This window comes from Carya illinoinensis, chromosome 3 (genome assembly GCF_018687715.1).
Source record: "Carya illinoinensis cultivar Pawnee chromosome 3, C.illinoinensisPawnee_v1, whole genome shotgun sequence".
In the NCBI taxonomy this organism is placed as follows: Eukaryota; Viridiplantae; Streptophyta; class Magnoliopsida; order Fagales; family Juglandaceae; genus Carya; species Carya illinoinensis.
This window is the reverse complement of record NC_056754.1, coordinates 10,211,547-10,225,840: the sequence shown is the minus strand read 5'-3', so window position 1 is coordinate 10,225,840 and position 14,294 is coordinate 10,211,547. Positions and strand designations below refer to the sequence as shown.

At 32.9% G+C, this 14,294-nt stretch overlaps 1 protein-coding gene across 1 annotated transcript; it reads right to left on the bottom strand.

Annotated features, from left to right (window-relative positions):
* Nucleotides 1-178: 178 nt before the first annotated feature.
* Nucleotides 179-4,725, bottom strand: LOC122303184. The gene is made up of 5 exons (XM_043114822.1): nucleotides 4,533-4,725; nucleotides 3,529-3,776; nucleotides 3,016-3,229; nucleotides 2,741-2,894; nucleotides 179-399 (listed from the first exon to the last, which is right to left on the bottom strand). Exons 1-4 carry the CDS (start codon nucleotides 4,680-4,682, stop codon nucleotides 2,772-2,774), a joined length of 735 nt encoding a protein of 244 aa, XP_042970756.1. The 5' UTR covers nucleotides 4,683-4,725; the 3' UTR covers nucleotides 179-399; nucleotides 2,741-2,771.
* Between the last annotated feature and the right edge of the window lie 9,569 nt (nucleotides 4,726-14,294).

Sequence of the window (14,294 nt, the reverse complement as noted above, 5' to 3'; positions counted from 1 at the left end):
TATTAAAGGCCCTTATTATTATTTCTCAGGAGGCTTCTTTTTAATGGAGCCTTGGGCAACTGCCTGAGTTTCCTGGGAAATTAGGCCGGTATTTTCAATTGAGCATGTTAGCACTGCCTAATATCAAAGGACTATAAATTTGTAACGAAGGTCTTGATATACCTGTGACCGATAGATCTATGAAAATGCTCATTTTGCATAGGACTAATGGGAAATGTACGAGCAGAGCATATGGAAAATTCACATTGCTACTATTTGCCAACAAACAGAACGGACAATAAATCAAGATATTTCTTTGGGAGCCATCCTTCATAGAATTAAAAGAGCCATACAGATATTCACTAGTAGCTTCAGCTTGCTGTGTCGGCCAATTCAACAGTAGAAACTTGGCATCCACACCTGAGAGACGTGATTTTAATATTAGAGCGATGATGATGGAATACAATGAAGTTCATTTTGGGGAAACCACGATAAAAGAGCTGTTATAATGAAAAGTTATATATCAAAAGAGAATACAACCATACTGTGCCTATCATTTGAACAAGTTGCCCAAGCAAATGGTTCTACACTTATAGTGACCATCTTTATTGTCATATTTGCCTTCATGCAACGAGTTCTGATACCAACAAACCTTGAAACTATACAATGTACAAAAATACCGTATGTAATCCCAAGATGAACCCAAAAGTGAAAGAGCAGCTATTATAACTTTCATACAAATCTTGCATTAAATTTATAAAAATTTAAAATTATGTGCAGACACAAAACTGGAGTCGTTTGCATTTTTATGAGCAGGGGAAAAATAAAAATTCGTAATAATCTTGCATTAACTTTATACTTTTAGTGATAATATCCAGCATAGATTTTCCGGGGAGTGTTTGAAAGCTTTACAGGTGTGAGTAAGTCCGTATGTTAGGCTTGTATTCGACTTTCTAAACTGTGTCTTAGTCCTAGTCCCCTGGACTCCTAGTACAATTTTTTCTTTTTATAAGTTGGACTCCTAGTAAGGTAAGGCAAGAGTCAAGTATTGATATATGCTTCATTGTACTGAAAGAAATCGAACCGATATGGGAATATGCAAGTTAGTATTAATGAGCATGGATGTTTAGGGGTTGTTTTGATTGACAGCCCAGCGGGGACGGGGGGTGGACTGACCCATTGCTTAAGTATTGCCTTGGCCTCCTATATAAAAGTTGGCCTAGGAGGCCAAGGCAATCCAAAATACAACTCTAATGAGTTTAAAAACTATGTTATTAGTCTTTTAATTTATTTTTATTTTTTTTTTTGTATTTATAAATTTTAATTTACAATTTAAATTATGTTATAGGTTGAGTCCAAAAAAATAGTTTTAATTTATAAATTTAATTTACAATATTTTTGGACCCAGAAATAGTTTTTAAATCCAATGGGTCATGGGTAGTATTGGCTTGGGTGAGGGGGCGGGGCGGATGAGGTTTGGTTAAAAAGCCTTCCCCGCATGATGCAGGGCGGGGGGCGGGGAAGGGTTCACCCCGCCCCGCACCATGCAAGTATCACCCCTAGAGAGAACCTCTCAACTCATCTCATCTAATCATTACAACTTTCCTAAACTCCCACACAAAATACAATAAACAATTCAACTTTTTCAAATTCCAAAACAAAATTAATATTCTAACAATATTTTATTCAACTTTCATCTCATCTCATCTCATTTCAACTTACTATCCAAACCTCCATGTGCTTAAGTTTGCCAGTGCTTCAGCAATCCCTTAGGTTTGCTTCTCTCGCCTTCTTCCTAAAGCCTACCCTTTTCTCTTGCACCTTTAAAAACCTCTCCAAAAAATTAAGTTTCCCCCGAACTTTTGCCATCACCAACCCATCAAAACCGACAATCAAATTTTTATCTTCTGAAGCAGGCATCAGCATCCAACATTTTGAAAGATCACGCAGAAGGCCCTCAAATTTTCAACCAATTTAATTCATAAATGATCCAAACGTCCAAACAGCCATTCTAACATTAAAAGAAAAGAACTCGAGAACCACAAGTTTTAAAAGCTAAAGCCCATAACATAAGAATCTGTAGATTCTGTACAAAGTTGACCAAATTCGAAGTCAGCTTCAGCCTCACGGTACAGTATGCATCTTCAACGATCTCCAAGTAAACACAATATAAACATTGTATATATTTTATTTACAAGAAATGGGGAAAAGAGAAGCTACTTAAGGAAGCAACACATTATTTTCTTTCATTCTCAATTTTCAATTTAAATTCCAGCCAAAATTTTGTCTGAGACTGCATTCCTACTCTCTGTCTTCCTAGATAGTTTTAAACCTCAACTATTCTTCTTGCACTCCCTGTGACCTGTGTTGGTTTTTCTTGTAGTGGCCTGGAGGGGGGATGGATAAAATTCGTCTTTACTTATCAGAAAAGGTAATCCCAAATGCTTTGCTTCTCTCTAAGATCAAAATAAGGGAACAGCCTCCAGAGGCTAGATTGATGCTCAAGATGTTTGTAACTATACAGTTTATGAGAGTCATTTTTAAGATCATTATAAACTCAAATGTAACAAGTGGTTTAGGTAAGCAGTAATTAAGCTTGCAACCTTCTTTTTTTTTTTTTTTTTTTTTTTTGCAGCTTATCAGGGATTATGGCATCAGTCAGCCAAAAACAAATTTTGTGTGCCAAGACAAGGATAAAAGAAATGGGCGCAAGATACAAAAAGCTAGGCAATGAGATATAGCCATCAACTGAGAAACTTACCAAGCCTGCTAAATCCAAGAGACCACACTCATCAGGCAAAGGCTACATCCGAGCGGACAACATACTTAACACCCTTAGTTACATTACGCCCTTCATGCAACATACACTTATCCCCATGAATGTGTAGGAGAGCCATCCCTTCAGTAGGAGCCACCTTCAAAGTTCAACTTACATTAATGGGCAAAAAAAATTCACAAACTTCAACTGAAAAACTAATGAAACAAATAAGTAAGTTCTTATTGACCAAGAAATTTAAGGACCAAAAAGGAACTTACCTCAGCCACAACCGCGTTCCTTGAACCATAGAAGACAGTCTCTCCTCCAACTAGAGGCTCTGAAGAAGAATCCTTGGGGCTACTCGTGTCATTTTTTGCTTTAAGTTTAAAACCACCACTTAAATATATTAACAATGTATAATGGGTGCGCTTTCCCTCTCCAAGATCAACACTTTCATCAATATGTCGTCCGAAGCGCTGACCAACCTTGTACCTGAAAGAATAAAGCATACACAATAATCTGAAGTTTCAAGGTGCATGGGGCAACAGGATTTTGGGCTTTTGGATAGTCCTTTTCCCTAGAAGAACAATAATAAACAAAAACGTGTAGGTGATATAAATCCTCTGTTCAGCATCCATAACAGTCCTTCATATACCCCCACTGTCTTCATAGATTGAAATAAATAATGAATCCTGACAGTAAGGAAAATATCAACAAAAAAAAAAAGATTCTCCTTATAAACTAGTTAGCTATGTATTTTTATATGGTCATATATAAATATTTCAACCAACCTGTAGAACCTAATATTTGAATTCAAGCCAACAGCAACCTTTCCTCGAATTTTAATGTCAGAAAACAGTTTGTGTACTCCAGACTTCCATATGGTTTCTGCAAGAACAGGATCATTCACAGAGATTCGATCATTATCTCTATAAGCTTCACCTTTTGTTGGACCAAGACTCCCCTGGTGGACAAATCCAATAGACTCTGCAGCTTTAATAAATGCCTTCGATTCAGCAGATGTGAAGAAATTTTGCACCTGGATATCTTAAAGATGGTGGAGATATTACAACCAGTAAAACTCAAACAACTAGTCAATGGAAATCATAAAAGGTAAACGACCACGTATCCTAGGACTGCCTTTCTCTTTCTGATCCTACCAGTAGCCACCCGTCCATTTCAACTCCACTCCAAGAAATCTTCGGAATAATTACAATTTACATGCCGTATGAAACACTAATGAGATCATTTCAATTCGTTAGACAAATAAACGAACCTGAATAAGCTTCTTATTGAATCCCAATCAATTAATCAAGGGTTCGTTTTCACCGCGCCCCTACGATCAATATCCTCGTACAATTACCACATCCCAAAAACAATTCCCAAATTTGAAATTTATTGATTAGTGGGCTCAAAAATTGCAAATGGGTGTAATTTTAATAGTTAAAAAAAAAAAAAAGACAGTAATATGGAAAACCAAGCCGCTTCCTTCCATTTAATCACCATCCCACGATAATTTCAAGAACCCATTTCCAAATATCTTTCAAAAAGTTCAAATTATTATGGAGATTTATGGAAGTGGGTATATAATTACGAGAGCTAAAATTGATAAAAACTAACATGAGATCGCATCCTTCTTGCCCTGGAACACAAATCACGCCCAACCCACAAAAGTGAATCAAGCTCACGTGCTTATACACATGCGCATACATTCATAAACATATGCTTAAAATAAACAAATAAATAGATAGGAAGAAGAAGAGGAGAAGGTGAGAGTATGTGATGCAATTCTTACAGTAAAAAGATCCGTATCTTTGAGGCGAGTAATCTGCAGATTTTGTTTGGATTTAATGAGCGGCCACTTTGTTGATGTAGTCGGGTGCTTGGTTTCCATTCCTCTTCTGTCTCCCATTCTTCTTTTCTTTCTTTCTGGTATCTCTGCCATTCAACTCTCGCTTCTACTCTCTCTCTGCAAGTTCTCTTTCGTGTGGACCAATTCGTTGTTTTCGATTGCAACAAATGGGCCTCACAGTAATTTTTTCTGCTTATTTTGCCACAGGCCCATAGCCCACACCTATATATCTTTACCATATGAACCTTATCCAATTCTTCTTTTATGGGTTTATATCAGGAGGAGTAATGTTACATATAGTCATTTTTGCGTACTCTCTGTGCACTCCACTGATATGATTGGTCGGATTAATTTTTTTTTAATATACAACCAATCATATCACTGGAGTGCACAAAAGAGTCCACAAAAATGACTGCACATAGAATTTTTGTATCAGGAGACTTTCATTTCATTTACAATCATACAATGGATGGTATTATTTTTGATAAAAATATATATATATATATATATATATATATATATAATACATGTTCTTATTTAATATATAAATAAATAAATAAAAATGTTCCAACATATTCACGATATTTCAACTACCTTATTACAAAAATAAGAACAAAAAACATTGGGACAATCTCATCGATGGAAGTGGCTTAATTGTTCCTATGCCACATGTAAAAGGATCTTTTTTTTTTTTTTTTTTAATTCTGATTTAACGTGTAAGTGATAGAAAATGAAATTTCGGAATATTTTTTGTAAAATAAATTATGGCTGAAGATGACATGATCTTTAGTCTTGAAAGTTGCGGTGGTTGATTATTTATCTTTATATGGTAGCTGCTACGACCACCACTCACAACTCTAGTTAGGAACTACTATTAGCAGTTTAGTTTTTTTTTTTTTTTTATATATATATTTTTAACACTTTTCAATATTTTTTTAAAAAAAATTACAACATCATTAAAAAACAATTCCTTAATTATGAAGTTAAAAAAAAAAGGACGGTGCCCTATCATTATTCTATTTATATCATGCTACTTTTTAGCATATTCTGGCTAGCTTTAAGATATTTTAGATAGAGATTTTCTACCATTTTTTTTTTTATCTTAAGCATCTTCTACATTAATCTAAAAAGAAACGGTCATAATTAATATGTTTAATATTAGGGTATATAGTATACGGATGATATTTTATATTATGGATCTACATGTTGTGATTATCTCTTTCCAAATGGTAGGAAATGGTTGAGTAAATAAATTATAAAAATCCCAATTCAAATGTTTCAAATCCGAATGGTTGTGAACATGTTTTACACCCCTATAAACATCTTTAACAAACTTGCACCAAAAAACTAGAAGAATACTTAAAAGGTATTAAAATATTTCGATATCTAAGTTAGATTCTATACGAATCTAAGAGCATCCCCATCCGGTGTCCCAAACACCGAATTCTCTATAATTTGAAGAAATATTTAAGGATTTTATCCCAAACCACCCCCCATCCCATTCTCCATTTTGGAGTTTAGGAATGGGGTTGCTACAGTAAGTCCCTAGATATGGAGATTTACTGTTTGTCCCCAAACTATTTTTATATTGATAAAATTATTTGTAATTAAGTTTATAAAAGGAGGTGAGAGAAAAATGTAATAAAGAAATGTTATTTTAATAAAATAGAGAAAATATAGGGAATGAGATGTATGGGATTTTTAAAAGATGAGTAAAATTTAGGAAAAATTTGTAGGAAATGTACTTTTTAGTTAAATGATAGGAAATTTTATAGGGAATTGGATGCGAATGCTCTAAGACTTAGATTAACTTCTCTCGAATGTGAATTTTCTCCTTTCATATATAGAGCATAGGATGAAGTGACGGGGCTTATGTAACAACCCAATCATTTATTCAAGTAAAAAGTATGTGAAAAGTAACAATAAAGTAATGAATGGTAATAGAATATTGATAAAAAATGTTGAGCTGTCAACACCCAATGAGATAGCAATATCACAATTAATCTCCTCATTTTGAGTTGCACCCTGTACCATATACTCTACTTGTTTTAATTATTATATTGTGTGTATTATCCTAGTAAAAGCGAGATAGCAATATAATATATCATTTTTGCTTTTACAACTTTTAAATATAAATTACAATTTAGCCCCATATAATTAAGATCTAATTATTAAGATTGGTAAAAGATTACGCTATATCACATGCAATCTCAATAGTTACATAATGCATGTTACCAAAGCAAGTACATCTATACAAAAAGACTGATCATTGTATAAAGATTAAATTGATTAAGTTTCACGTACTCTTTTTAAAAAAATAAGTAAATTTAACTTAGAAAAAAATAAATAAATCCAATATTTTTTTTTAAATAATAGATTTTACTTTTTTAAAAAAAATAAATACACGCGATATCTAACATTATTGTTTTCATAACTTGATAAATATCTTCTTCTCCTTTTTTTATTATTTTTTTGGTTGATTTAGCAAAGTGATAATGCGAAGGAATAAGTTAATAACAGATCGAATAAAGTATAATATATCATTATCTTTTTTCGGCTGGTCCACGTGTTGGATTTTCCCATGATTTTTGGAGTCCGAACCGTATCCAAGCACCCACTCGTTGACTATTGGAACACCTACCACCAAACTTTATTATTTAAAAAAATCTAATTATATATTAATATATACACTACTTTATTGTAATTAATAAAAAATAAATTTTATTAAAAATAATATTAATTTAAATTTTAAATAAAAAAAAATCAATATTAACATATAGATTAATATGCAATTTTATTTATATATAATAAAATTCTTATCATTTTACATCAATTCTCCCCCTTAAGTATTTCTCTTTTACGTTCATATATTTTATACTATTTTTTTTATTAAAATATTACAAATGCTTTTCACAAAAATAAAGATGAAAAGACCAAAAAACTGTTAACATTAAATTTAAACATTTTCAATGGCCCACAATTTCGCCATTTATCGCCCGTAAAATATTCCATGTTATATATTGAAAGCTCAACCAACCCATTAATATATTTGAAGCTCGGATTAAGTGAAGCGATAGAAGGCTGGGAAGATATAAAGCGAGGAGGTTGTTTGGGAATAGTTACACCTTCTCACATTTTATTTTATTTTATCTTATTTTATTTATAAATATTATTTAAATACAAAAAATTTTAATTTCAAAATTTTAATTTTTTAATTTAATCATTACTTAGTCATTATAATTTTTCAAAACTTTTAGATTCAAATACAAAAATTTCTTAACTCATCTTAATTCATTTAACTTAATAATTACATTTTTTTCAAATTTTTATACAAAACATAATAAACAATTAAACTTTTTAAAATTTTAAAATAATAATAATATTAAAAAATAATATTTTAATAATATTTTATTCAATTTTTAACTTCATGTTAACTCATCTCTATTATCAATGTGTTTCGTACACTTTTGGGCCCTCAACCTGTTCCTGCATACACAGACAAATCTAGGATCCAACAACCATGAGGGGTGGTCATATGAAATCTCCGATACTTAAGTTACCTGTGAGTCAAGGAGGAGATGAATTTATTTCCAAATTCTTGATTACTGACCTACCTCTCTAGTGTCTGGAATGTTGCATTTATACCTGCATCTGAGGTTAGCAACCCATTCCCTGCGACCGAGTTGAGAGACACTCCTTGGTAGTCCTCATTTAATGTGATGTGGCTCTCTAGTGCATACAATTAATGCCAGGATATGGAGTCCCATCGGGATCGTGTGTTTTTTCCTCTCTGTCCGAAGAAAAAAGGGAGAGAAGGTTTTGTGCCTTTAGTCTGACCTGATACCCCAATCCATGCTTGACTGGGCCAAAGGCTTCTCGGGTGGGCCATATAGAGGCTAAGTGGGCTTCGACCTTGTTTTGGACAGGGTGTTGCTATTCATTGGGTTGGGCTCGTGCCCTTGAGAAAATCCTCTCCAACAATCTCATTTCAACTACCCAAACCTTCAATTAAACAAAATACAAAAAACTAATCAAGTTTTTCAAATTCTAAAACAAAAGGAGAAAAGCTCCCAACCGGTCAAGGAAAAACCCAATTTTAACATCAACCCATAGAATTTTGCCACGTAAGACATGCAACAAATGTACATCTAAACTCACATGCACCAAATTCATTCTTTATTTTCCATCTCTTCCCCCTATTCTGTCTTTCTCCCTCTAAATTTATTCTTTATTTTCCATCTCTTCCCCCTATTCTCTGTCTTTCTCCCTCCCCCACTCTGCTACAATTTCCTCTCTCTCTCTCTCTCTCTCTCTCTCTCTCTCTCTCTCTCTCTCTCTCTCTCTCTCTCTCTCTCTCTCTCTCTCCTCGGAGCAATGTTCTCTCTAGTGTGTGATTGTGTGTTTTTACCCAAAATATGCGAATGATGGTGTGTCTATGTACTGCGTATTTTCTTTTGGGTCTACATATTCATACTTTGATGGCCAAATTTGGTAAAAGGGGTTTGCTTTTGAAGTCCCAGTAGCATGCCATGGTCTGGATGCATCTCATTAAAATGTGGGATGTTGCTTGAGTTTGTTGGGGTTTGCTAAGCTCTAGGTTTTCATATATGGTTTCATTTGATGACGCCTTACAAATTTCATCTTGTTTCAGAATGTGAGAGATCGAACGTATTTGAGAGAGGAGAGTGTATTTTAGAGAGAGAGATAGTATTTTAGAGAGAGAGTGGGGAGGGAAGTTGTAGCGGGGTGGGGGAGGGAGAAAGAGAGAGAAGAGGGGAAGAGATAGAATTTAAAGAATCAATATGGTGCATGTGAGTGTAGATACAAATTTGTTGCATGTCCTACATGGCGAAATACTATTGGCCGGTGTTAAAATTGGATTTTTTCTAAATAAAAATGATATTTTAACAATATTTCAATTTCATAATATATATTCATTTAATTTTGTTCTCTTTTTTTAAAACTTAATAAAATATCATAACTTAAATCAATTCACTACTATTTATAGATTTATATTTCATTTCATTTCTCAAATATCCTAAACGTGCACACTCTTAGCAAATAAGAGATACGTGCCCAAGCTACCAAGGGGACTTCCAAAAGGCAGCTAGATGTTCATATTCTTGAATCTCTTCTCCGTCATTCTAAACAATATAGTGAGGACGTGAGAGCATATATAATCACTATTTAGGATTTGGCTTGCCCTGTGCAAAAGGAATATGACATCTCTTTGTTAAAAATCTAATGGTTAGTATTACTTGGTTGTAACCCAATCCTCTTTAACTTTTTTCTGTTTACTTTTCTTTCAATGTGCCCTTGCATTCATTTCGGTCAAATCAAAATCTTTGATACTGCCATTTAGCCTTTTAGGTACGGTTTAAATAGTGAGATGAGATAAAATGATTTTAGATAAAAGTTAAAAGTTGAATAAAATATTATTATAATATTATTTTTTAATATTAGTATTGTTTTAAAATTTAAAAAATTTGAATTGCTTATTATATTTTATGTAAAAAATTAGAAAAGTTATAATGATGATATAAGTAAGACAAAACACTATTACTATCTAAATGGGCCTTAATAACTTTCATCTCTTACAGGGCCAACCCATTTCATGATTCATGCCCTCTAAATATGTATTCATTAAACATATTTATTCATTAAATATAGTAAAAGAAATTTTTATCTTTTTATTTTTTAATATTTATAATAAATAAGATATTATATACAACACTTAATAAATAACATAACAAAAGCAAATGCATTCTCATTAGTATCTTTAAATTTATTTTTAATAAAATTTTGACAAAACATTTATATGAGTAATGCTAATTACATTTTAGAACCTACAAATCTTGCATATTTCTTTTAAAAAAGGCGAGTTTCAATATTAAAAATTTAATTTTTTAAATAAATCTCAATTTTTTTAAAATGTGTAAGATTTACCCGTCTTAAAATTTAAACCTTAAATATCATTTTTTAAATTAGAGGGGGATGAAATGTGTTGAGCAGATAAGAGATAAAATTTATTAAGTGGCAACATGGAATATTTTGATTTAACCAAAATGAGTACAAGTGCACATTGGAAAAAAGAAAAAGTAATGTTACGTATAGTCATGAAGTATATAAATATCGTAAAATTGTTTTTAAAAAAATAAGATTTATTATTAAAAAATTATTATTATTTTTATATATATCTTTTATTTATTTTATTTTTTAAAAATAATTATATAGTACTTACATGCTATAAAACTAATATGTTATCAAAAGAAAATACGAAAAAATTGGGACTGGATTAGAGGCCTTTAGTTATTTAACAGGAGATATGGTGTTCCTTTTGCATAGGAGACAAACCCGACTCCACTATTTATACTTTCAGTTCTTCTACGTACAGTCGGTATGTAGTCTGTGGGCCACGTCAGAGTTAAAGAAAAAAAAAAAAAGACATAAGGAAAGAAGCCCGAGATTGAAATAAGAAAGAAACAAAGTTTCTCAACATCGTCTGGGAAAGCTACTCTCTTGTTAAGTTTCTGAACCTCCCACTTTGAAATCTTTTTAAGGCAATGGTAAGAATATTTGGAACTTTTTTTACAGTAAGAATATGGGTGAACATCCTTGCAAACTTTGGATTGCCTTTTTAAAATGGGTTTGAAACTCACATAGCAAGCGCATTCTCTTTGATGGCCTTTCTCCAACAACTAAGCAACAAGTGACCGAGTGAATGTAAGACATTGCAAAACCACATTAGCAATGGCAAAGCAATTGTTTCCACAATTTATAAGTCCACAAGGAGGAAATCCAGGCTTCTCCTAATTGAAAAATCTTAGAAACTCATCATATGGAAAAAAAATCTTTTATAGCTGCTTGATAAACTTAGAGGTTCAACGAGAAAAACTAATGCAATTGCAGATAACTTTCTTACCACAAGACTAGAAGTTGAATTTACTCAGATGGTTGAAACTTGCAATTTTGTCTTATGCCCAGATTTCTAGTGTACTTCTTGGCACTTTTACGAGCAGTAGCAAATGGCCTTGTAGTGGGAACGTTCTTGGTGGTGAGATTGTCGTAGTTGGCGTAAACGAAACTGTCGTCCATGAGAATGCCGGGCATTGGGGCTGGATCAGAGCGGTCTCCCGTTGCTTCAAAATTTGCGCCGACCTTAAAATACTTCCAAGCAGTATTCTTCACCAGGTGGAGCAATTCCATAGCAATTACGAAGATGTTGAATATAAATTGAACAAACCAATTTAGGTCCAGAGGCACCGCAAAGAACGAATCAATTTACGAAGATGGTGGATATAATCTACGCTGATGCCTCTTCAATCCTAGGGTTTATCATGGACACGATCACTCCTTTCTTTTCCTCTAATCGAAACGAGTAACGAATGAATAACTTAGACCACTAAAGAAACACAGAGATGAAACATAAAGAGGGAGAGAAACACAGAAAAAGAGGGGGAGTCGAAGATTTGGGGAGGAAGAGAAACATAGAGAGGAGGAGGGAGAGTCAAAGATTTGGGGGAAATGGGATTAGAGATAAAACGGTGCGTTTTTATTTTTACACGTAAGAGGGCTTTTGCCCCGCGCTTGCAATAGGCGATTGCATATAACTTTTTTCTTATACTTTATAGTGGATTCCGTCCCAAAAAAACTCATGCCATTTATAGTGGCTTTCTCTTTTTGTCACTATTCCATTTATTGCACAAGCCGACGCTAAGTATCTCAAGCGACGGACCACCATTCGAATACCATTGTACTGAGTCATTCGACCATAGTTAAACTTAACGCCGGAGTGGTGGCTAAAACCGATAATTAAGGCTTTAGCTAGTCATAATGATTAGTCAACTTTTAGATGTAAATCAGAAAAAAATAGCCATTTATACCAAACTTATAATAAGCTCTTATTTAGAATATGTGTAATTTAGAGAGATAGATGTTACCTACGATATCATGTTATTAAATATTGTCCATAGACAATGTAGACCACTACATTAAATATAGTGATCCTAATGTACACATTAGAGGCACTATACTAATTGTAGAGGAAAGATTGGGATATAACATTTCAATTAGGACGTTAAATTTAAATTATTCTCACTAATCCATGATCTAATATTGATTCAATGGTAGGTCTTGAATAGGGATGCTACCCACAACTCTTTAGAGGGCAGCTCCCAACCCAACCTTCACCTTTGCATTTTTTTTTTAGGGGAGGGGTGGGGGTGGGGGTGGGGGTGGGGAAGAAAGTTTGGCTCCTAGGTCCCGGCCCCTCTGAGATGGTAAGACGGATAGAGAAGGTGTGACCATGATTAAATGAGACTTTAAAATAAATGAAATAAAGGGATAGAGCGCTTTAAAACAAAACAGAACATCAAAAATACATTATTTTATTAAAAAAAAGTAAATTTTAATATATGTAAAATTTGAACAAGTTTGGACTCAATTCTAATCCATCCTCAATACTCAAATGCATGTGAGCATTTGCTCGTAGGCTTGTCAATTGAGAAGGTTCCCCCCCCCCAAAGGCGGGTTGGAAGTGGGGAATGGATTGGATGCGATAGTTTGCCGCCCACCCCTAGTCTCAAATATCGAAGACTTGTTGTGATTTCTGGTTCTCAATATCAAACTAGGGGTGTTGCTTGCAAACGTTACATAGCTGATTTGTTTATTAATGATTCCCAACCACGAACCTATTACAAGATATTTCGTCATAATCAAGCACAATTAAATCAACGAGATGAGTAATAGAACTAAAATGAGAGAAACAACACAATCGCCCCTAGCACATTATTATGATTTTAAAGCATAAAATAAAAGAAGCGACACCTTAGGCTACTCCACCGAAATGGGGAATCCCCAAGACATGATGAATTTCTCCTCCAAAATCATGTCACAAAACTTCTCCTTCTCCTTTCTAAAATCCTCTCAGAAAATTATAGGATTATTATTAATTTATTATTATTTTTTATATTTAATTTTTTATTTTACTTAATAGTTAAGAAAGTGATTATTGATAAAATTATATATATTTTTAATTTTGTTAATAATTAAAGATATTAAAAATTACTTTATAAAATAAAAAATAAAAAATTCTTAATATTTTATAAGTAGTACCCCTAATATTTTATAAAAAATTCATAATATTTTATAAATTCATAATATTTTATTAGTAAAAAAATTACTTTATAACTACCCCAATCCTACCCTTCTTATCTTTTTCCAACAACAAACACAAAATAAAATAAAATAAATATATAAAAAGGTGTGAGCTGGCCCGCCGCGCAATGCAAACCACGTGACGCCGTCGACTTCCATTGGTCGAGAATCAGAACTGCTCTCCTGTCTATATCTGATTGGTACGTCGCGGACGTCTTTGTACGATGATGTCGACGTTGTGAGTTAACTGAACAGTGTATTTTTTTTCTCCTTTAGCTCCACAGTGGCTGGACAGTATTATAATAGTAATAAAAATTTTGCTGGGTTTGTCTTCTCTATTCTTTTCTTAATTTTACCAAAACAAGTTCAGAGAAATGGATATGTATTTTCTTTACGAAAACACTACTCCAACATAAAGGGGTTATCGAAATTTTTTATCGAAAACTGTTTTAATTTTTTTTTTATTTAGTGATTAAGTAAATGTTTTTCAATGAATATATGATTTTTTTTATTTTTAAAAAATATTTAAATAGTTTTAAAAAATATTAA